Here is a 22,515-nt window from a genome sequence, read left to right on the forward strand (position 1 = left end):
GAAGGAAGGAAGGAAGGAAGAAAGGAAGAAAGAAAGAAAGAAAGAAAGAAAAAGAAGGAAGGAAGGAAGGAAGGAAGGAAGGAAGGAAGGAAGGAAGGAAAGAAAGAAAGAAAGAAAGAAAGAAAGAAAGAGAAGGAAGGAAGGAAGGAAGGAAGGAAGGAAGGAAGGAAGGAAGGAAGGAAGGAAAGAAAGAAAGAAAGAAAGAAAGAAAGAAAGAAAGAAAGAAAGAAAGAAAGAAAGAAGCTAAACATGTTTAATTCAGCCCCTTCCTTTCCCCTCAGTCTAAGAGACAACCTGCCTATAAGAAGTTGAAAGCCTGTCATTTCCAGCTTTGTCTGTCATTGGATAAATAAATTTAATTCTGGGGCACGCTATAAAAAAGCACACTTGGGGGGCGCCTAGGTGGCTTGGTCGGTTAAGCGTCCGACTTCGGCTCAGGTCATGATCTCATGGTCCATGAGTTCGAGCCCCGTGTCGGGCTCTGTGCTGACCGCTCAGAGCCTGGAGCCTGTTTCAGATTCTGTGTCTCCCTCTCTCTCTGCCCCTCCCCTGTTCATGCTCTCTCTCTCTGTCTCAAAAATAAATATACATTAAAAAAAAAATTTTTTTTTAAAAAGCACACTTGGGGCTCCTGGGTGGCTCAGTCAGTTAAGCGTCCGATTTCAGCTCATGATATCACAGTTCGTGAGTTCGAGCTCCACATCAGGCTCTATGCTGACAGTGCAAAGCCTGCTTGAGATTCTCTCCTTCTCCCTCTCTCTCTGTCCCACCCCCACTTGTGTGCACCTCTCTCTCTCCCCCTCAAAATAAATGAATAAACTTAAAAAAAAAAAAAGCCCACGGCTGCAGACCTATGACAAATTCTCTACCTCAGTCTTACTACTCTATTTCTTTGCTACTCTTTATAGTAAAACTCCTACAGTTATCTACATTCATTGTATCAAACTTCTCTTGCCCCATTTTCTCTTGAACCCCTTACATCAGGCTTCCATTCCTACTTCTCTATCCAAGTTGCTCTTATCAATGTCATCAATGACCTCCATGTTGCCAAATCCAATGGATTCTCAGTCTTCATCTTGCTTGACCTCCATCCTCCTCATTAACCAGGCCAAACTTCTTGAAATCATCCTTGACTTCTCTCTATATATATCCCACATCAATCTATCAGTAAATGTGTCAGCTTCACTTTTAAAATATATGTAGAATCTGACCATTTCCCATTACTTGCACTGTTTCTACTCTGATCCAAGCCATATGATCTCTTTATCTGGATCGCTGTAGTTGTTTCATAGCTAATTTCTTTGCTTATAATCACATGTCCCTACAGTCTACTCTCAATACAGCAGCCAGAGTAATCCTGTGAAATTATAAGTCAGATCATGTTACTCCTTCGCTCAGAACCCTGCAATGATTTCTCATATCACTCACAGTAAAATCCTCAGAATTATCTATGAGGCTTGACATGTTACTCCTCTGTGATCTCCAGGACTCTGTGACCCTCTAACCCTCTCATGTCTCACACCACTCCAGTCACCAGCTTCCCAATAGTCCTTAGACATGTTCCTGCCTCAAGGCTTTTTAATGTATGGATGTTGTTCTCTCTGATATCCACATGCCTCACACTTTCTATTCCTTTGGCTCTTTCATCTTCTCAGAGAGGTCTTCCCTGGCAATCCCATCTCACACTGCAGTCCCACCTACAGCTCCCCAGATAATTTCTAATCTCCGTTCCTTTGTCATCTCCATAGCACTGACTGCCATCTAACACACCACACATTTTGCCTATTTACCTTGGCTATTGTTGGTCCCCCTCACTAAGCTCCATGAGAACAGACAGCTTTGTCTATTTCATTTGCTGTCACATCCATAAAATCACTTCCTTGGCTAAGAGTAGATATTAATACATATTTGTTTACTGAATAAATGAAAGAACAAGTACATGAATACAATAGTTTTATCTCTACCCATCTGACTCCCATCCCACTCTCCAAACTCAGAAGGGAAAGAGACATCTTACTTATAGCCTCCTTTAAATAACTCCAACATTGTTTCTGTTTACACATCATTAGACTACCATTTTCTAGAAGGCAAGCACTTTGTCTTACCCATCTCTACTTTCAGTGCTTACCACAGTGCCTGACATGTAGTACTCAATAACATTCAATGAATTAATGAAAGACTGAAGGAATAAACAAATGTCAAAAGAGGGCACCCTCTTCCCCTCGCTGTAACAAAACAAAAATTTAACTTGTTTCAATCTTCTAAGCTATGCTATAGAATCTGTATAAGTTTAACCTAATCACTTATATTTTCTATGCCTACAATTCCAATGTTCCTATGATGGTTCTAAAGCAGGAAAGACATGACCAACAAATACTAAGTTCTACTGTAGAATATACAAAATGTTCTTTTTTACTGGGCTAACTAAATCAGGAAATTTGTACTTGTTTTAATTTTTCAAATAAGGTACTTTTAAAAATAATAAATAATAAGCAATAATGTATTTCATCTACATAATAAAGAAATTTAATAAAATTTAAATATTTTATATAAATAAGTACACTTACAATAGCAAATCTAGTTATAATAATTTTAAAATAGAAAATTTCAACATAGCAATCAAAAGAAAAAGATTTTCTGCTCATCTAGACACTGAAAATTATCAAAACCCTTCAGAGTCAAGTTTTTTGCATTATCTAGTTTTACTACAACAAAAGAATAATGACCTGGTTAATTCCTGTTTAAAAGGCTAATAATTCAAAGAATATTCACCTGAGCTTCTCGAAGTTTTGCTGTAGTGCTTTGCTGAAGAGCTTGTTGTTCTTGATGTTGTTGCTTCGTTTTATCTAATTGATGCTGCAATTCTGTGGAATTTGTTACTTTTTCTTTCAACTTAAAAAAAAATGTAGATTGTCAGTTAACAACTTAAAAGCATAATGCTATCATTCGTAAATATCTGGCATTACTTCAATTCTCAAAATTCTCGAGTCTGAAGTAAACACCTAAATTCAAGGGGGCGCTTGGGTGGCTCAGTTAGTTAAACATCCGACTTCGGCTCACACGGTTCATGGGTTCGAGCGCTGCATTGGGCTATGCTGACAGCTCAGAGTCTGGAGCCTACTTCAGATTCTGTGTCTCCCTCTCTCTCTGCCCCTCCCCACTCACACTCTCTCTCTCTCTCTCTCAAAAAATAAACATTAAAAAAAAAGAAAAAAAAAACCCTAAATTCACACAATATATAAAATCAACTTTAAAAGCAATATCTCATTACTTATAGAATTCTAATCTCATGATTATGAAACTATTCCCTAGGTATTCCTAGGGACTCACCCTAAGAACACAATTCTTTCTTTAGGTTGGCATTTAGTTTATTATTGCTTTTTTCTATACTAATATGATCAAGGAATTAATTACATACAATTTTTTTGTAACAACAATCTAAATCACAGTACCAATATTTGTTTTATTTTTTTCCAAAACAATCATAATTATCGCTTATTGGGACAAAACAGAATCATCTACCATGTCCAAGATTCTGGGTCTAGAAGAAAATCCTAGCTTGATGAAGCTAGATGTAGCTTGATGCAGCTACAGATTTTAACTCTCATTGTTTGTTCAATTTTAGTAAAAGACATAATTTAATGATAACTTTAACCAAATAATACTTATCATTTTTAGCAACCACACCTTTAATTGGAATAGCATTCAATCTTATGCTTTAATTGAAATTGAAAATCCCTAAGTGCAAACTCAAGGTTTATATGCACCAAATATGTGTCATTAATGATCCTCACCAATGTGTTCATTTTTCACTGTTCTATTGGGATGCTGTCCTTCCTGGGTAGGGAGATTCTTCCCTCCCAGCAGCCTATGAAAGGTTCACTCCCAGAATCTTTCTTGCGTAAAGCTAAAAGAATAGTCTTCTTAACACATTTTAGTTGAGAACTTTAGAGGATATAGTCACAACAAAATGACCCATATATAGTGAATAGGAAGTAGGATGTTTCTAGTGGGGAGAAATAAATGTCACAATTTAAAGTTAAAAAAAATGTCCAATTAAAGCTCCTGACAATAAAAAAATTGAACCATCATGAATATTTAACATGCCTCAAATCTATCAATAAACTTACTAACATAAACTGACTTGAAATGTTAGCTTACCTGTTCTTCTAAACGAGAAAGTTTGAGTTGTAGATCAGCCACTTGTTGTTCTTTATCCATCAACTTTTCACTTGAAAGCTGTCTCTGTTCCTTCAGCCTACCATGAGCTTCACCTAGTTGGCGCTCTGTCTCCAGAAGTTTGCTATGTAACTTTAAAAAAGAAAAAAAAAAAAGGTTGTATACTACCTATGTACAAACACACACTCATCACTACCATCTAAACAATGTGTTTTTTTTTTAATCTTAATTTTCATATACTTTGGGGGAACCTAAGATCCAGCTGAATTTTAATCACATAAATTATGATGGATCACATAAAACTGTGATTAAGCATCACAGTTTTGGGGGTTTTTGTTCTCTTAAAAATATAGTGAACCAAAGGCTCTTTTTTGGACTTAAGTATTACAATCACCTGAGGAACTTAAAATAATAAAATGAAATGTAAAAATCAAGACACTCAGGGGTGCCTGGGGTGACACAGGCGGTTAAGCGTCCAACTTCGGCTCAGGTCATGATCTCGTGGTTTGTGAGTTCAAGCTCTACGTTGGGCTCTGTCATCTCAGGGCCTGGATGGAGACTGCTTCAGATTCTGTGTCTCCCTCTCTGCCCTCCCCAGCTCATGCTCTGTCTGCCATTCAAAAATAAACATTAAAAAAAAAAATTTTTTTTTTTTTTTAAATCAAGACAGTCAAGGCACATACAATACTATTCCACAGTATTTTTTTTTTTTTTAATTTCATACTGGTTCTTATTTTATCACAGTTATGAACCACCACAATTAACTTCTTACATTTGGGTATTGAATAGAGCACAAACCACTCCCAAATCCTCAAATTGGCACATAATTTCTTTTTTTTTCTTTTTAATTTTTATTTTTGAGAGAAAGAGAGAGGGCATGAGTGAAGGAGGGGCAGAAAGAGAAGGGGACAGAGGATCCAAAGCAGGCTCTGCCCTGACAGCAGAGATTGGCAAATAATTTTCTAAATAAAAGAGAATAAAGAATATATATTTTTTTAATACTAGGTGGCCCTCATTCATTAACTTTAAAATTACCACCCAGTTAAAACTAATTGAAAGATTTGCCCGGGAGCTAAGAACCATCACTTTCTCAAATTCTTTATTTTCTCTAATACTACCAGAAATAGCAATCGGTTTCTCTTAGGAGAGGGGGAGTTCTATCAAAAAAAGAAAAAAAGTTTGTATTAATTTCAGAAGAATTACTGCATAAGTGCTGGAAACATAAAACAAAAATGAGCTGTATGATATTTGAAAAAGTTGCAAGACATTTGGCAAGGCTTATACACTATGAGTGCTCCTCCACACCAGCCTCGTAACACATGCATGTGCCTCACTAAAATTAGAAATTAATAAAAAGCATTCTGTACAACTGTTCTCAATCAAAGCTATTCAGGTTAATGGTGAGAATATTAAGAATCTCTAGCCTTTGTGTCATATTCCTATATATATGCTCTATACTTGCATATTTCTCCATAAAAATTCATAGTTGGCCAGGAAAAAACAGAAAAGTTTTATCAGAAAAGTGGACACCCACTATTTTCTTATGCTGTGAAACACCCTGAGGCTATTAGAATATATTCTATCCTTAATAAGGAAAACCAAAGTCAATTTTTAAAGTAAAACGTGTTTCCATCTAACTAAAACAAGAATCAGTACTAAAGAGAATGCATTTATTTTATCTTTGTCCTTAGCCAGCACCCTGACGTCTCTCTTTTGATTCTTCTTGTTAAAATGCAGTGGATTAGCTCTATAAGGTAAGTACCCAAACTTCGTTCTTATTACAAGAATTAGGCAAAATCCTGATATGTAAAAGGGAGGCCTTCAAAGTAAACTCACATTTCAAGCATCTAATGTGTGTGATCTCTTACAAACAGGCATCACCCATATCTAGTTCTTAAAACTTGTTGAATAGGAATCTCCTGCTGATTAAGAGGTATAAACTTCAGTTATAAAATAAGTCACAGAGATGAAAAGTACAGCACAGCAAATAGAGTTAATAATAATATTATAATAACATGGTAGGGTGACAGATGGTGACCACACTCCCCATGGTGAGCATTCAGTAATGTATAAAACTGTCAAATCGCTATGCTATACATGCACCAAAAAAATAATATAAAAGGGTCTCCTGATATCATTGTTAATACACAGATAATCAGACTCTTCCCATATAAATTTAGATTTAGTACATTTGAGCTAAAGCCCAGAAATCCGTGTTTTCATCACAAGAATCAGATTATACTGAGTTTCAGGAAACTCTTTAGAAAGGACTTACCAAAAAGTAACACTTCAAAAAGTAGCAGTGTTCAATCTCAACTGCATAGTACAATTACAGGGGAAATGTTTAAATATGACAATGCCTAGGACTATGCCAGCGATCAGGAATTAATAGGACCAGGGGTAAGGCTTTGATAATGGTAATTTTTTAAATCTCCCCAGGTGATTCTAATGTGCAGACAGAATTGAGAACCAACCGAATTAAAGAGAACTATTGCTCTGAAGATTTACTAAAGGGGTGAGATAATACTATAAATAACTTTTTCATTCATTATGGTACAATTCCTGGTAAGTCCCTGATCTTTAATTTAAAAAGAATCTCAAATCAAGGCTGTCCAATGGTGGGAGTAGGCCAAAATCACTTAAACAATGATGTCTATACTATTTGTATAAACATATTAAAAAAGAAGAGGTTAAATCAAGAGTAAAAATCATATACACTGGAATTATTAATAGAATGGTCTGTTCTAAAGCACATTTTAAGATATATATACAATCTATAATAAATTCACTTTGTAAACCTATAGATAATATAGAATTCTTTATTCATTTTACTCCTAACATTTACTATGTGCCAACATTTACTATTCTAAATGTAAATATTAACTAATTTAATCCTTATATATATACAGCCTTATGAAGATGATTCCACTATTACTTATTAGAGATGAGGAAACTGAGGCACAAATTAAATAACGTGCCTGGATCACATGGCTTACAAGCCTTAGAAATGGAACCCAGGCAGCTGGTTTCTAAATCCACTATGCTATTCAAGATGTATGTTAGATAATTTTTTTAAATTAAAATGATGACATCTAAGCTTTCAATTATATAACATCATTATTTGCATATTTGTGGCTACTTAAGAAGTGGTCATAAACCCAAATATGAAGAATACAGGCTGCTGTGTTTTCAGGTCCTTTCATGACAATCACCAGCTATCTACCTGTGTCACTACTGAAATGGGTGCTGAGGATACAATGGAGAGCAAGACAAACCCGATTCATGCCTACACTCTTTAAGGATATGAAAAAAGGTTTAAGGGAAGATCCATGTCCATTCTTCCAATAAATATTTGCTGAAAGCCCTAAGTATAGAGGCCGACAGTATAAAATAAAACAAATTCCTCACATTAAGGAATGTGGGAATTGCATCCAATGGGAATGCCAGACAATACGCAAGTAAAACTAATTATATATAAAATGTTCTAAAGAAGAATATAGGGGTGCCTGGGTGGCTTAGTCAGTTGAGCGTCCAACTCTTGATTTTGGCTCAGTTCATGATCTCATGGGTTCACAAGATAAAGCCCCATGGCGGGCTTTGCACTGACAGCCCAGAACCTGCTTGGGCTTCTCACTCTCCTTCTGTCTCTGCCCGCCTCCAGCTCACACTCTCTTTCTCAAAATAAATACATAAACTTAAAAAAAAGGGGGGGAGGAGAAGGAGGAGGAGGAGGAAGAGGAGGAGAATAGATTATGGAGATCACTAGAAGGGAAACTTTAAGAAGGCTAATACAGTGCCCTAGGTGAGTAATGATGGTGGCTTAAATTAAGAGCGGTAGCAGTACAGGGGCACCTGAGTGGCTCAGTCAGTTAAGTGTCTGACTTTAGCTCAGGTCATGATCTCGTGGTTCGTGGGTTTGGACCCTGAGTTGGGCTCTGCACTGACAGTGCAGAGCCTGCTTGGGATGGATTCTCTCTGTCTTCCCCTCTCTGCCCCTCCCTCGCTTATGCCCACTCTCTCCCTCTCTCTCATTCTCTCTCTCAAAATAAATAAATAAACATAAAAAAAAAAAAAGAGTGGTAGCAGTATAGATGAAGAGAAGTGGACAGATTTGAGACATATTTTGAAGGTAGAATGCAAACGGCAGGCTAAAAGAAGATAAATGGTGTCACTTCAAGGTCTTCAGTATGACCTCTTTATTTATTACAGAATTGTGACTAAACCAACTAATCACATGCTCAAGTCTTTGTATAAAAATATGTTTGAGTAGGTTCTCAAATTCCTGATACCCCTCCTCCCACTGACAACCAAATAAAGCCCAAATTCCTCAGCTTGCTATTCAACACCCTACACAATAAGGTTCCAAATGCTCTTTCTAATCACAATAGTCCATTCCTATTACACACACCCTATCTTAAGAGAAAATCAGTGCCCCTTCCTGGTTCTTATAATACTTTGCTGACACTAGTTTCTTCTCACTAATCCTTCTGCCTGGAAGATTCTCCTACCTTCAAACTGCCATTTGTCAATACCTACCCAAAATCATAATTTCATGCACCACCTCTCTCTCTCACACAAAGCTTTTCCTGATCACATACTGGATAAAATAATTACACAAATGAAGTGCTATAGGAGAAGAAAACAGAAGAGGAACTCTGCAAAATTCCCATCATATATAGGATCATTTTATTATAATCCTCACATTCTTTGGTACAGGATAGTACTTGCCTTGTCCTCAATAAGATTTACATAATGATTTAAGGTAAGTACTGTTTCTTTTTTCAGTTCTCTATCTCCCAACAACTAAAACATAATGTCTTTTAGAAACCATAAGTACCCAATTTCTTTATCTGAAATGAACATCAAATATCTAAGTTATCCACTAAAATATTTGCTCATTAACATGCAATGTGCCAGGTAGTGAAGGTAAAAAATGAGTAAGACGTGGTCTTTGCATCCAAAGAGTACAGAGTCCAGTGAAGAAAGACACATAAACTATGATAATATACTGTACTGTGGTAAGTAATGCTTAAGCCATCTCTGGGGGATCAGGGTGGGAGAAGTGGCAATGTACAGGAAAGGATTTCTATAGAAGAGTGACAACTGAAGTAAGCCATGTGGTCATCAAGGAGAAGAGGAACAGGAAAAATATCTCAGGCCAAGAAAGAAGGACTGATGCCATGAAAACAAGTATCACTGCAATATTTAAGTGAAAATTGGTGAATATTATCAAAAAAGTGGCTGAGGACTTTAATGTCTCCCAAATATCCATTCTTCAACTGATTTTTAATGTTATCTATAAGCAATAATAAGAATACAGAACTTAATTTAAGTTAATGGCAAAGTCAAACTTTCATTAATCAAATTACTGATTAATCTGATAGACATTTACTTCTAAAAAGTTATTAGGGCTAATTTGTTTTTTCTTTTAATATATCTAATTTTGAGGCACCTGGGTGGCTCACTTGGTTAAGTGTCCTGCTCTTGGTTTTGGCTCAAGTCATGATCTCACAGTTCGTGGGATCAAGCCCTGAGTCAGGCTCTGTGCTGTTAACACAGCGCCTGCTTGGGATTCTCCTTCTCTCTCTACCACTCCCCCTTCACATGTGCACACACGTGATAAATATTTATCTCTCAAATAAACTTTAAAATAACTAAAATATCTAATGTTTAAATTATTGATTTAACCATAATTATATTTTAAAAATTTAGTAACAAAACATAAGAATTTTTAAATTAAAGAATAGTCAACGATGTGAATTAATTATAGTAACTAATACATGCGGAGTACCCTGTGCCAGGTACCATCTTAAGCAATTTATAGGTATTAATTCATAAATACTTCACAGCAATACTATATGATGGGTGCTAACATTTTTTTCTCATTAAGGAAAACTGAAATGAAAGGAAATAAGATCTGATTCAGTACTACCGGTTATGAAAATTAAGAGTTAATTTTTCAAATGACTGTTTTTTTTAATGAACAATATTATGATCAAATAACTACCAAGCACACAAGAAACCACAGGAGGAATTCCAATAAATAAAAGTGACATCTCTTACTTGGTTAATTTCACTTTGGAGTTGTAACCCGTGCTGCTCTTTCTCTTCTCTCTGTTGTTGTAGCTGTTTAAATTCAGCCTTAAGATGCTGGTACTTGGCCTCTACTTCTGATAATTCTTCCTTGAGCTTCTGCGTAGCTTCCCCCTTTTCACCTAGTTCTGCCTGTATTCTCTGCAGGGAGGTTTCAGATGCAGATAATCTTGACTGAAGTTGCTGACAATCTAGGTCTTTTTGATGAAGGCTTGCTTGTATATTCTTTTTACTCACACATTCTTCGTTATGTTTCTCCTCTAACTGAGTACACTCCAGTTCTTTCTTTCGAAGCTTTTCAGTCAAGTTCTGAAATATCGATGAAACAATTTCCTTTCTTAATATTTCTAATTATTCTAATTATTCAAACTATCTTTACAACAATACCACTAAAATTAGCCACACTGCAATATAAAAACATTTGGCTGAATATATTCTGGCCAAAATAGGACTAAATTATTACATACTAACTTGTTTTATTATTGGCCCAGTTGACTAAGCTCTACTAATACAAGGATTACCAACTGAATTTTGACATAAAATGAAACACTAAAATCTACTAGATTCTTTAGGGTATACAACATATTTATATTCTCCCATTTGAGTTAAATAATAAAACTACCTTCTATCACTGAGGTGCCTGGGTAGCTCACTCAGTTAAGTGTCTAACTCTTGACTTTGGCTCAGGTCATGATCTCACAGTTCGTGGGCTTGAGCCCTGCAGCAGGCTCTGCACCATCAGCTCAGAGCCTGCTTAGGATTCTCTTTCCCTTTCTTTCTCTGACCCTCCCCTGTTCATGCGTTTATTCTCTCTCTCTCTCTCTCTCTCTCTCTCTGTCCCTCAAAATAAACATTAAAAAAAACCTACCTTCTATCATCAAAAATTACTTTGAATAACAATATACAGCAATTGATTTGAGGTGTTGTAATTTCTTTTAATTTTTTTTTTTAACGTTTATTTATTTTTGAGACAGAGAGAGACAGAGCATGAACGGGGGAGGGGCAGAGAGAGAGAGGGAGATACAGAATCCGAAGCAGGCTCTAGGCTCTGAGCCATCAGCCCAGAGCCAGATGCGGGGCTCAAACTCACGGACCACGAGATCATGACCTGAGCTGAAGTCGGGCACTTAACTGACTGAGCCACCCAGGCGCCCTGAGGTGTTGTAATTTCATAGCTGATAAGAGCTTTAGCATAACAATACCACTTGCTGCTTTAGTATGTAGATCCTACTGATCCTTTATTTTTACTCTTCTTGATAAAGACCATTTATAAGAGTCACAAGTTTAAGATTAACTCAAATTTCTTTCTAGGTGTATAAAAATAGTGATCTAAACATAATTTACTTGCCTTATGTTTTATTATTTTAATCAGTACTATCAAGTACAAAATACAAAAAAATGACACCTCCAATTAAAGATCTGGATCAACTAGCCTATTCAAATGTTGACATCTAGTCTCAGTGGAGTTGTTACAATTAATATAGAACATTTTAAGTCAACACACTTATATATAAGACCTGAATCAGAACTCTGACTCAATGCTAAAAGAACGATAGCTTGGGGCGCCTGGGTGGCGCAGTCGGTTAAGCGTCCGACTTCAGCCAGGTCACGATCTCGCGGTCCGTGAGTTCGAGCCCCGCGTCGGGCTCTGGGCTGATGGCTCAGAGCCTGGAGCCTGTTTCCGATTCTGTGTCTCCCTCTCTCTCTGCCCCTCCCCCGTTCATGCTCTGTCTCTCTCTGTCCCCCAAAAAAATAAATAAACGTTGAAAAAAAAAAATTAAAAAAAAAATAAATAAATAAAAAAAGAATATTCTAAGTCACTGAATTTCATGAAGGCCGCCATGCTCACATATACTAAGAATGTGGGCAGGATATAATTTTAAAACATGCTGCAAAAATTGAAGGCTAGTAATGAGCTAGCAAGTCTTCTCCACAGGCTTACTTATGGTGTGACCAAATATTCCCACCAATTTATACACAGATGACCCCTCAGACAGCTTCAACCTTTAAGAAGTAAAGGCACATAACAACCGTAGACTTTAAAATTCACTTGTCCTAAAAAATTAATTGGAAGCTACCGGGCTTTATAGCACAGATGAGAGATAATTAAATTTTCCTTAAAAGAACCTCAACCACTTTCTTTTTAAAAGACCTAATCCAGGGGCACCTGAGTGGCTCAGTCAGTTAAGTGACCAATTCTTGATTTTAGCTCATGATCTCACAGTTCATGGGATCGAGCCCTGAGTTGGACTCTGTGCTGACAGCACAGAGCCTGCCTGAGATTCTCAATCTCTCTCTCTCTCTTTGCCCCTCCCCCACTAACGCATGCACGCGCGCGCACACACACACACTCTCTCAAAATGAATAAATTAAAAAATATATTCTAAAAAAAAGACTTAATCCACTCACACTGCATAATTTTTACATGCAGAAGGCTAACTATATTTAGTACTACAAATTTTCATTCTTACTACAGTCTTCCCATGAAATCTGAAGCAAAATATTATAGCAAATACATGGTTTTTGAAAACTGATTTAAGTATAGTGAGAGTCATTAAAGAACATAGTAATTGCCCTTTTACATGTCCATATTAATTCTTAAAACAAAACATGAGATACATTATTATCTCCATTTTCTGAATGAGGAAGTGAAAACTGAAAGAACCTCTATGACCTGGCCAAGTGGCAGAGTCATATATTATGATTCCAAGTCCAGTAAATTGTCACAACACAATTTAGACACGCAGTGAGTCAATTCATGCTTCCCCCAAAACACTCTATTCAAGCTTAAATTCCAAAATGATTGTTAAGCCTAACTTATAACATAATTATCGTTTGGGTAAGCAAAACTCCTTCCTTCCAAATGTTGTCCCGTCCTCTTGATTTCCTCACCAACTGCTCTCAACAGATTTTCTTACAGAGATAATTTCCCTATATTAGACTCCAGTTTTCACTTATTACTTGCCCAAGTAATGAGAATGAATGCAAAAAGATGGCATTTTTTTAGCTTACAAAGTAGTTTCAGGCATCTCATTTGTTCTTCAAAACAGCTTGGTGAGAAAAAACAAATTGAACTACTACAGCTCTCCAACATCTCATATTCTCTTGTGCTCTTACATGTTCCCATGCCTTCTGCATATCTAACTCTCAAAATGAATGCCATCAACCCCTCTGCCATGTGAAACGTTCCTTAACATCCTTGAAGACTAAGCTAAAAAGTTGTCTTCTACAAAAGCATTTGCTGATTTACTAGGCAGTAAGTTAGGAAAACTTCCACCTTGGTCTTGACCCAACACTGCACCAACACTTACCAAATAAAAACAAAAACAACAAACATTGACTGGGAGGTTTACTAAAAGCCAGACACTGGTCTAAGCACTTAAACATCTATTAATTTATTTAAGACCCATGCCACTCCTAAGAGGCAAATGGGTAGGAAAGGAAACAAACTTGGAGAGGCTGTCACAGTCAGTCAGTGGCAAAGCTGGGATTTAAACATGCCTTCCACCACTGTACTACATACACCATTCCTCAGTGCACCACTCTGCAATAAATATAGTGGTAATACACAACAACAGAACTACTTGTCACATCTGGCTCTTGCTTTGGACTATGAGCACCTTAATACTAGGACTACCGGAAAGGGAAAGCAATAAAAGGATGGAAAAAGGATGAGAGGTAAAACCCAAAAAATAACTCAGTCTCTTACAATGACCTATACTAGTAGCTTTAACTAAGCATATTGTTTTGTTCAGAATTTACATAAAAATATTGAGTTGCAGAACTGTGTTTAAATATTAGTGTACAAATGAATGAATGAATGAATATCAGACTATGATTCTTATTTGAAACTAAGAAGAAACTTTTTTCAATATTCCCTTTTATTTTTAAGTTTTCAAAAGCAGTAATTACAAAACACTGGTCTAATACTGAGGATACCTTGATATTAGTGCAAAAGCAATTATTGTTTCTATTCATTATGTATTAAAATATTGTCTATCCACCTTGATGCTGCTATATAACCTATAACAAATGCCCAAGGCATTTCATGTAACGGTCTTCCTAAGACCAAATACAAAGATTTCCAAATTCAAAACACGTGGATGTCACCACTGTCAGCAATCATAGTTTGCCAAGGACATGGGATAAGGAGAGGTGGGAGAGGCAGATAGCAAGGATAATAAGAAAAGGATGCATTTCTGCACTTAACTTTAACCGGTGAGCAAATGCTAAACAGGAAAACATTTTGGAAAAAAAATTGTTAAGTCTTACACTGATGTAAGGATTAAGATGAGTAGAAGATGCTATTATTCCCTAAATCAATCATATTCCAGTCTTGCCACACTAAATCATCTTGATTCTATATACTATTTATCAAATTCTCATAGTACTTCTTTTAATAATACGTGTGTGTGTATACATACAATCTGTGCTTCATTATCTGACCATACATTTCAGTCTATCAATGTCAAATCATGTCCTGTATTAATAGTTTAACGCTTCAAAATTATATAATAAATGACACTGATCATAAACATCCACTTTATGTACACATCTTGGTCAATTTCTGAAAAGTAGAATGTCAATTTTTAAGAAATTAAAAATCATGGGGCGCCTGGGTGGCTCAGTCGGTTGGGCGGCCGGCTTCAGCTCAGGTCATGATCTCGCGGTCTGTGAGTTCGAGCCCCGCGTCGGGCTCTGTGCTGACAGCTCAGAGCCTGGAGCCTGTTTCAGATTCTGTCTCTCCCTCTCTCTGACCCTCCCCCATTCATGCTCTGTCTCTCTCTGTCTCGAAAATAAATAAAATGTTAAAAAAAAAATTTAAAAAAAAAAAGAAATTAAAAATCAAACTGAGGGAGAAAGATAAAACTAAATTGTATATAGAAGTTTTCCACATATAGCTTGACAGGAGACAAAAGGGGGAGGGGGATGGACAGGTTTTCATAAAGCCACAGAAAAAGATCAAGTCAGCATCAAGAGTTGACAGAGAAATGGACAACGGTAAACTGATATAATTACTTCAGAAAATTGAGGTCACGTACTAAACTTGAACGTGTGTAGCCTGCACCCCAGCCATTTCACTTGGGAGACATAACAAAGAAATTTTTGCACAAATGCATGAGATTTATATGTGAATGTTCACAGCTGCAATATTTGTAATAGCAAGGAAAAATAAAATCTATGTGAAAAAGTAGAAGTATGCATAGATCACTTCTGCTGCATACCAAACAATAGTAGGATTGTCACATGGAAAAGCATTTATGGTCTTAAATTACAAGCTGAGCTAGTTGCTGTTTTTCATAAAACACCATTTTTACTGGCAAGAGTAACAAAATATGATTATTCATACTTGGTAGGAAAAGAACCTATCACGTAAGAAAACAGAATTGATACTATTTGTTTCCAGTAATAAAATTCAAGCTTTCAAAGAAGGGCAGAATCTTGGAAAACTAGTATCCATCACCATGAGCTTGACACTTCCTCATACTTAAAGCCTATTCAGAGACTGATGGAGATATTGACAAATGATACTGTTTTTATATTGCACAAGGTAATGTGTTAATATTTGGAAGATCTGCATAACCAATATTTTACACCTGACTAATGCATGATGTTATAAAACCCACTCAAAAGGCAAAAAAAAAAAAAAAAAAAAACTAATAAATTTAATGTTACAAATATATAAACAGCATTGATATGGTTTCAGATTCTAGACTGTAACTAGCTATTGAGAAACTATGCCTTATCTAGTTTTGGTGTAGTATCAAATAAAAATAGCTATAATTATCCAAAAAAAAAAAGCTATTCAGAGATTCCTCTTCTTCCCAACTACATACCTATGTGAGATTGAATTTTCTTCATACCCTTCAACCATATCACAACAGACGAAATGTAAAAGCAGATGTGAGAATCCATCTGTCCTAATATTGAGCTAGACATTAAAGAGGTTTGCAAAAATATAAAACACCACCACTATTTTTTGTTTTAGAAAATAGTCATCTTTCATAAGAAATAGTATTGTTAATATTTATTAATGTTTTAAAAACACATATTTTTTAAATTTATGTTTTAATTTCTAATATACTAAATATCCATAGATATAACCCCAAAAATAAAAGCTCTTCGGAGTCTATAACAATTTTGAAAATACACAGCTTTCCTGAGATCAAGAGGTTTGAGGTTGGCCAAGGGCACAAGCAACAAATTACCCTAAACCTTAGGTTAAAATTGTGTCTATTATCTCACACAGTTTCTGAGGGTCAGGAATTCAGAAGCAGCTCAGCTGACGGTTACACCTCAGGGTCTCTCATGAGACTGTTGTAGTAAGCTGTGGGCCAGAGCTACAGTCTCTGATGATTTGAAAAGAACTGGAGGATGAGGACCTGCTTCTAAGCCCATTCGCCTGGCTGTTGGCAGGAGGCCTGATATTTCCAACCAATTATACTTACTTCTTTTTCCCCTCTACCATGTTCTTTTCTTTGGTTCTTCCCTTGCTATATTTCATCAAAATATTAGGTTCAACTTATTAAAAAGCAAGCCAACAAATTCACCATACCATTGAATATAATAAGGGTTTAGTGACTCTACTCCCCCACGACCAAAAAAGTAAAGACACAGAAAAAAAGTACTAACCAATACTTGCCCTGCCCCCAAACTTAATATTATCTGTTGCTCATCTATAAAGAAACAAGGTGGGAAATAACAGGCTGAAGGTCTCACATTCCCTGATTTAAAACTTACTGAAGGCTATAGTAGTCAGAGGCACCTGGGTGGCTCAGGAGGTTAAGCGTCTGACTTGGGCTCAACTCATGATCTCGCGGTCTGTGGGTTCAAACCCCATGTAGGGCTCTGTGCTGGCAGCTCAGAGCCGGCAGCCTGCTTTGGATTCTGTGTGTGTCTCTCTCTCTATGTCCCTCCCCACTCATGCTCTGCCTCTCTCTCTCTTTCTCAAAAATAAGTAAACATTGAAAACAAACATTTTTTTTCAAAGTTACAGTAGTCAAAACAGTAGAGTACTAGCATGAAGACAGACATATCGACTAATGGTATAAAAATAGAAAGCCCATAAGTAAACATTCACATACATGGTCAAATGATTTTTAACAAGGGTGACGAGACCACAGGAAAGGACAGTCTTTTCAACAAATGGTGCAGGAGAAACTGTTTATCTATATGCAAAAGAATGAAACTAAACCCTTACCTTTCACTATTAAAAAAAATTAACTCAAAAATGAATCAAAGACCTAAACATAAGACCTGAAAGTATAAAACCATTAAAAGAAAACAGGGGAAAAGCTGCCTGACATTGGATTTGGCAATGATCTCTTAAATATGACACCAAAAGCACTGGCAACAAAAGTAAAAACAGACACTAGATTACATCAAATCAAAAACTCTGTGCATCAAAGGTGTGATAGTAACGTATAAAAAGAAATATACATTTGGTGTTCATCTCCATTTCTGGAACAGAACTCCAAAAACCCTTGCAATTTCCTAAGTGAAAAGAGTAGCAAAGATGTCTTTTGTTAGTCATAACAACTCCCTTTCAACCACCAATGAGTTTATGTTAATGAAGTGATTTTTTTTTTTTTTTTTAGAAAGCTCCTAAGGATGGGGGCTGGTTGCCATGGGAACCAACCAAAATGAAAGGGTTGGAATTTTCAACCCCACCCCCTACCTCAGAAAGGGGACAGGAGCTGGAGGTCAAATTAATCAGCAATGGCCAATAAATTAATCAATCATGCCTCTGTAAGGAGGCCTCAATAAAAACCCACAAGGACAGGGTTTAGGGAGATTCTAGGTTGGCGAACACATAGAAAGCACCCAGAGAGAGCGTGGGAGCTCCATGACCTCTCCCATACATCTTACTCTACCGATCTCTTTCATCTAGCTATTCTTGAGTTCTAATCTTTTATTTTTAATGTTTATTTATTTATTTATTTTGAGAGAGAGAGAGAGAGCACGAGCGGGGTAGGGACAGAGAGAGAGGAAGAGAGAGAATCCCAAGCAGGCTCCACTCTGTCAGCACAGAGTCTGACATGGAGCTCCATCTTATGATCTGTGAAATCACAAGCCAAATCAAAATCAAGAGTCGGAAGCTTAAGCAACCCAGGCACCCCCTGAATTATAATCTTTTAAAATAAATCATTAATCTAGTAAGTAAAATGTTTTTCTGAGTTCTGTGAGTCATTCTAGCAAATTAATCCAATCTAAGGCAAGGGTTGTGGGAACCTCCCATTTACAGCCACAGCCATTTGGTGAGAAGTACAGGTAACAAGTTGGACTTTGAACTGGTATTTGTGGGGGGAGGGGGCAGCTAAACCCCTGTGGGATCTGACACTATTTCCCACTATCTCCAAGTAAATGGTGGTAGAACTGAGTTACACTGTAGGTCATCCACTGGTGTCACAGAACTACTGATGTGTGGAACACTCATATGTCTGGTGTCAGAAGTAAAGGTGTAGTAAAGTACTGAGTAGAGGAGACACACAGGAGTGTTTTTCCTCTACAAAAGGTAGTGGTGAATGGGGTGTTGTTCAGAGTACAGAATTTTAGTTCTGGAAGATGGAAAGAGTTCTGAAGATCGGTTCTGTAACAATGTGAATGTACTTAACACTTAAAAAAAAAAACAACAGGGGCGCCTGGGTGGCGCAGTCGGTTAAGCGTCGGACTTCAGCCAGGTCACGATTTCGCGGTCCGTGAGTTCGAGCCCCGCGTCAGGCTCTGGGCTGATGGCTCAGAGCCTGGAGCCTGTTTCCGATTCTGTGTCTCCCTCTCTCTCTGCCCCTCCCCTGTTCATGCTCTGTCTCTCTCTGTCCCAAAAATAAAATAAACGTTGAAAAAAAAAAAATAAAACAAAAACAAAAACAAAAAAACAACAGAGTAATAAGTCACACTGTACTCATGCTAATATATAAATAACATACACAAGATTAAAATTTAAGATACATAAAACCAATTCACCACTCTATGTAGTTTTTAAATACTCACCTGATTTTTTTGTGTTAATTCATTAAGTGAACTTTTAAGTTTTTGTAGTTCCTGCACATATACAGCAACTTCCTGGGGGCCTTTGGCAAGTTCGCTCCTTAGCTGGCTTATTGTGGCCTTAAGAAAGAAAGAAAAAAAAAAAGAAAAAAAAAATTAGAGGGAACTAAAATGGAAAAGAGAATGGAAGTATCCAAAGGTTTTAAAGTTACACAGATTTTTGTCACTGTTGTTGTTAAATTGATATAATACTTCGAAGTTTCAATTTAGTTCTTTTTCCTACCACCCTACTGCCACCCCACATCATTTTTGACTGAAAATTAATTTTTAAAATTTATCCAAAATGTTTAACCTCATTTATTTAATAATGAATGAAATGAATAGTTGGCATCCTACTTTATGTATCTGAGTCAGCATCAAACTACCAACCTGAATTTACTGGCTTTGAAACTCTGTACTTTAATCCTTCTGAATTTAAAGAACATATGCAAGCTACTGCCTACCTTTTGTCCCAACTTCTACAGGATAGCCTTTAGTTTTACTTTAAAAACATGTTAAATAAACACAAACACACAATACAGAATCACCTTGGAAAGGTAGCGAATCATCTTTTTGACTGTAATGGAAAGTATCTGTCCAAAGAAGTTATACAGAGTTTTATTAGACATAATTTTATTAAACTGGGTCATTCCATGACTAGGTATAATATCTGGACACGAATTTGCTTTAATGCATCTTAACGAAATTAAGACAAAGGTTTGATCATTTAAAAGTAAGAGAAAATTAAGCAAAGTCTCAGAAATAGAAACTTCCTATACATGAAAGCTTCAATGACCAGAGAGAGAGACTAAGTACTGCTTTTTAAGTATGGTTTCTTGCAAGTGACATTAACAAAAGAACTTTTTTATTTCTAATATTTAGCTTATTGACTTCACTTTTTACATTCTTAAAGCTACATTTTCATTGTCTATATTCTTTATTAGTAAATAAATTTTATTATGGAAAACATTTTTAAAAAATTTTTAATAAACACAAGAGTAGTTATCTACATCAAATATTACAAATACATCTTCAAGGGAGAAACCTTAGAAGGCTACTGATTTATTTTGACAGTAACGCCAAGAGATCTGCTACTCTTCTCTTAAAAACCCTTCCAGTATGTGTGGCACTTTTTTTTTTTTTTTAAGGATTCTCTTTGGTGGTATATCTTCATCTATTACAGTGCTTTGGTTTTAAGTTTTGGAAAACCATCTAGTAAAGAAGGTAAGTGATTGAACTGAACGATTAAACACTTGGGCTTATATTATTTTAATAACCATAAGTTGATGAAACTAGTTTTTTGAGTGTTTTCCAAACTGGTTTAAAGTCAACTAAAAGAGGTTTCAAAAAGTTTTTACAAATAGCAGCATGTCTAAGATATCTTCCTGGCCTAACCTTTTAAGGAAAACATTCATGTAAATAAACCAATTCTGATATACTGACAGGCAATCTGTCATATTGCTTTACAGTTACAGCTTCTACACAGGGTGTTTCAACATATAACAACATATATATATATATGTATGTATACACACACACACATATATATATAATATATGCCATATATATCCTATGCTTGAAAAAAGGAAATGTTTAAATATTCATTATTTTTAACTATATTCAAGTTAAAGGCATATCCTAATAATTTCTTTCTTAAACTGATCATGTAATCTTTTCATTGATACTGGGAGTTTATTTCAAACTGCTATCCCTAATAACTTTGAATCTCAGGATCATTTTCTGTTAGTAACATTATGGATGTTCAGAGAAATATTAGGAACAGTTTGGCTATTTTAAGTTACCCTATTTTAATCATTAGCGTAGATGCCAACTTATCACAAAAGAAGATATATTATTGTATTTAAATCTTGACTTGTAAATATCTTATCAAAGGATTTAGCAGAGTGACACATAATAAACAGAAATAATAGTGCATATTAAGATGCAAATTAGGAGTATATTTCATTAAAAAACCATGATTCCACATTAAAGTTTATAAGATATAGTAAGACAAGAGTAACATCTGTCTTGCTGATTAACTCCGACATGTAGAAAAAACTAAACAAGCAAAATGTAAAGCAAATATATTCAACAATATCTTGTTATATTTTACAGTTTTAAAATATGTTCTTATAAATGACTATATTTTAATACCTAAAGAATTAAACATTAGGTATATCATTTATCCTTTGTACAAATATGTATATTTTTAACTATAATTTTTTTAAAAGCAACCATTTGAAATTTTTTAGTTTACTCAAGGGTGGAAAAAAGAAAGATGTGGGAAGAGTTTACACCAAAAGGTATACTTTAGTCATGGAGAGGGGAAGGAGGGGAATGAACTACAGATAAGGTTCATTTTCTCTGTTGTACATCATGAATCATTTCAATGTTTTACAATGATCATGCATTATGTTTGTATTGGGGGAATATACAAATTGAAAAGTCAAAATGTGCAAGAAAATATATTCCCTGTTCAAATATGACTATGGGTCAAATTCAAACAAAAATGGCTCTCCACTCCAGCCACAAAGACATTCCTCACTGTTTAACAGGCCAAACTCATCTGTGCTTTGAGACTTTACAGTTGCACTCCCTCTTCCTGAGAATGCTTACTCCCAATTCTTCACCCTCTTGCTTACTTCTCACACATTCCTCCTCGAGAAGATCTTCCCTGATCATTCTATCTAAAACTGTCATACATTATTGCCAGCTCCACTACTGCCCATACATACCCTGCTTTATTTTTCTTTATAGCATTTATTATTACCTGATTTTCCATCATGATTTGATTTATTCATGTATTATCTGGCTTCCACAAAAGACTATAAGCTTTATGAGAGCAGGCACTCTGTCTTATTCACTGTTGTATTCCCCACACCTAAAACAGCTACTGACCCTAGGCATTCAAAAACTACTCTCTAAAGGAATGAGTGATTCGTCTCCAAGGAGTTAATAGATATTTGTTCCCAGTATCTGAGACCCGATAAAATAGCCTCCATTTCCTTGAAGCCATGTTACTGAATTCAAGTTAGACTTTTACGAAAAAATTTTAAATTAAAAAATAATTAGAGATATTTTGAGCAAATATCCTGCTAGTGTTTTAGAATTATAATTATTGTCCTAATAATATTCTACTACAATTTGTATGTAATTATTTAAAGACGATTGAAAATTCACTTGATTAACAAAAATAAGCATATCTTTGAAGTTCTG

The 22,515-nt window shown here is 35.8% G+C and overlaps 1 protein-coding gene across 5 annotated transcripts in view; it reads right to left on the minus strand.

Moving 5' to 3' along the window:
• The window catches only part of EEA1 (early endosome antigen 1), a 114,870-nt gene that overhangs the window by 49,298 nt on the left and 43,057 nt on the right, over nt 1-22,515 (minus strand). For all 5 annotated transcript variants that reach the window (XM_045463567.1, XM_045463565.1, XM_045463566.1 and 2 more), the window contains 4 exons: nt 19,264-19,380; nt 10,243-10,581; nt 4,162-4,311; nt 2,773-2,892 (listed from right to left, as the gene is read on the minus strand). In XM_045463567.1, the coding sequence (XP_045319523.1) occupies nt 2,773-2,892; nt 4,162-4,311; nt 10,243-10,581; nt 19,264-19,380 (726 nt within the window). The remainder of the gene's footprint in view (nt 1-2,772; nt 2,893-4,161; nt 4,312-10,242; nt 10,582-19,263; nt 19,381-22,515) is intronic.

The sequence above is a fragment of the Leopardus geoffroyi genome, chromosome B4, assembly GCF_018350155.1.
Source record: "Leopardus geoffroyi isolate Oge1 chromosome B4, O.geoffroyi_Oge1_pat1.0, whole genome shotgun sequence".
Taxonomy (NCBI): domain Eukaryota; kingdom Metazoa; phylum Chordata; class Mammalia; order Carnivora; family Felidae; genus Leopardus; species Leopardus geoffroyi.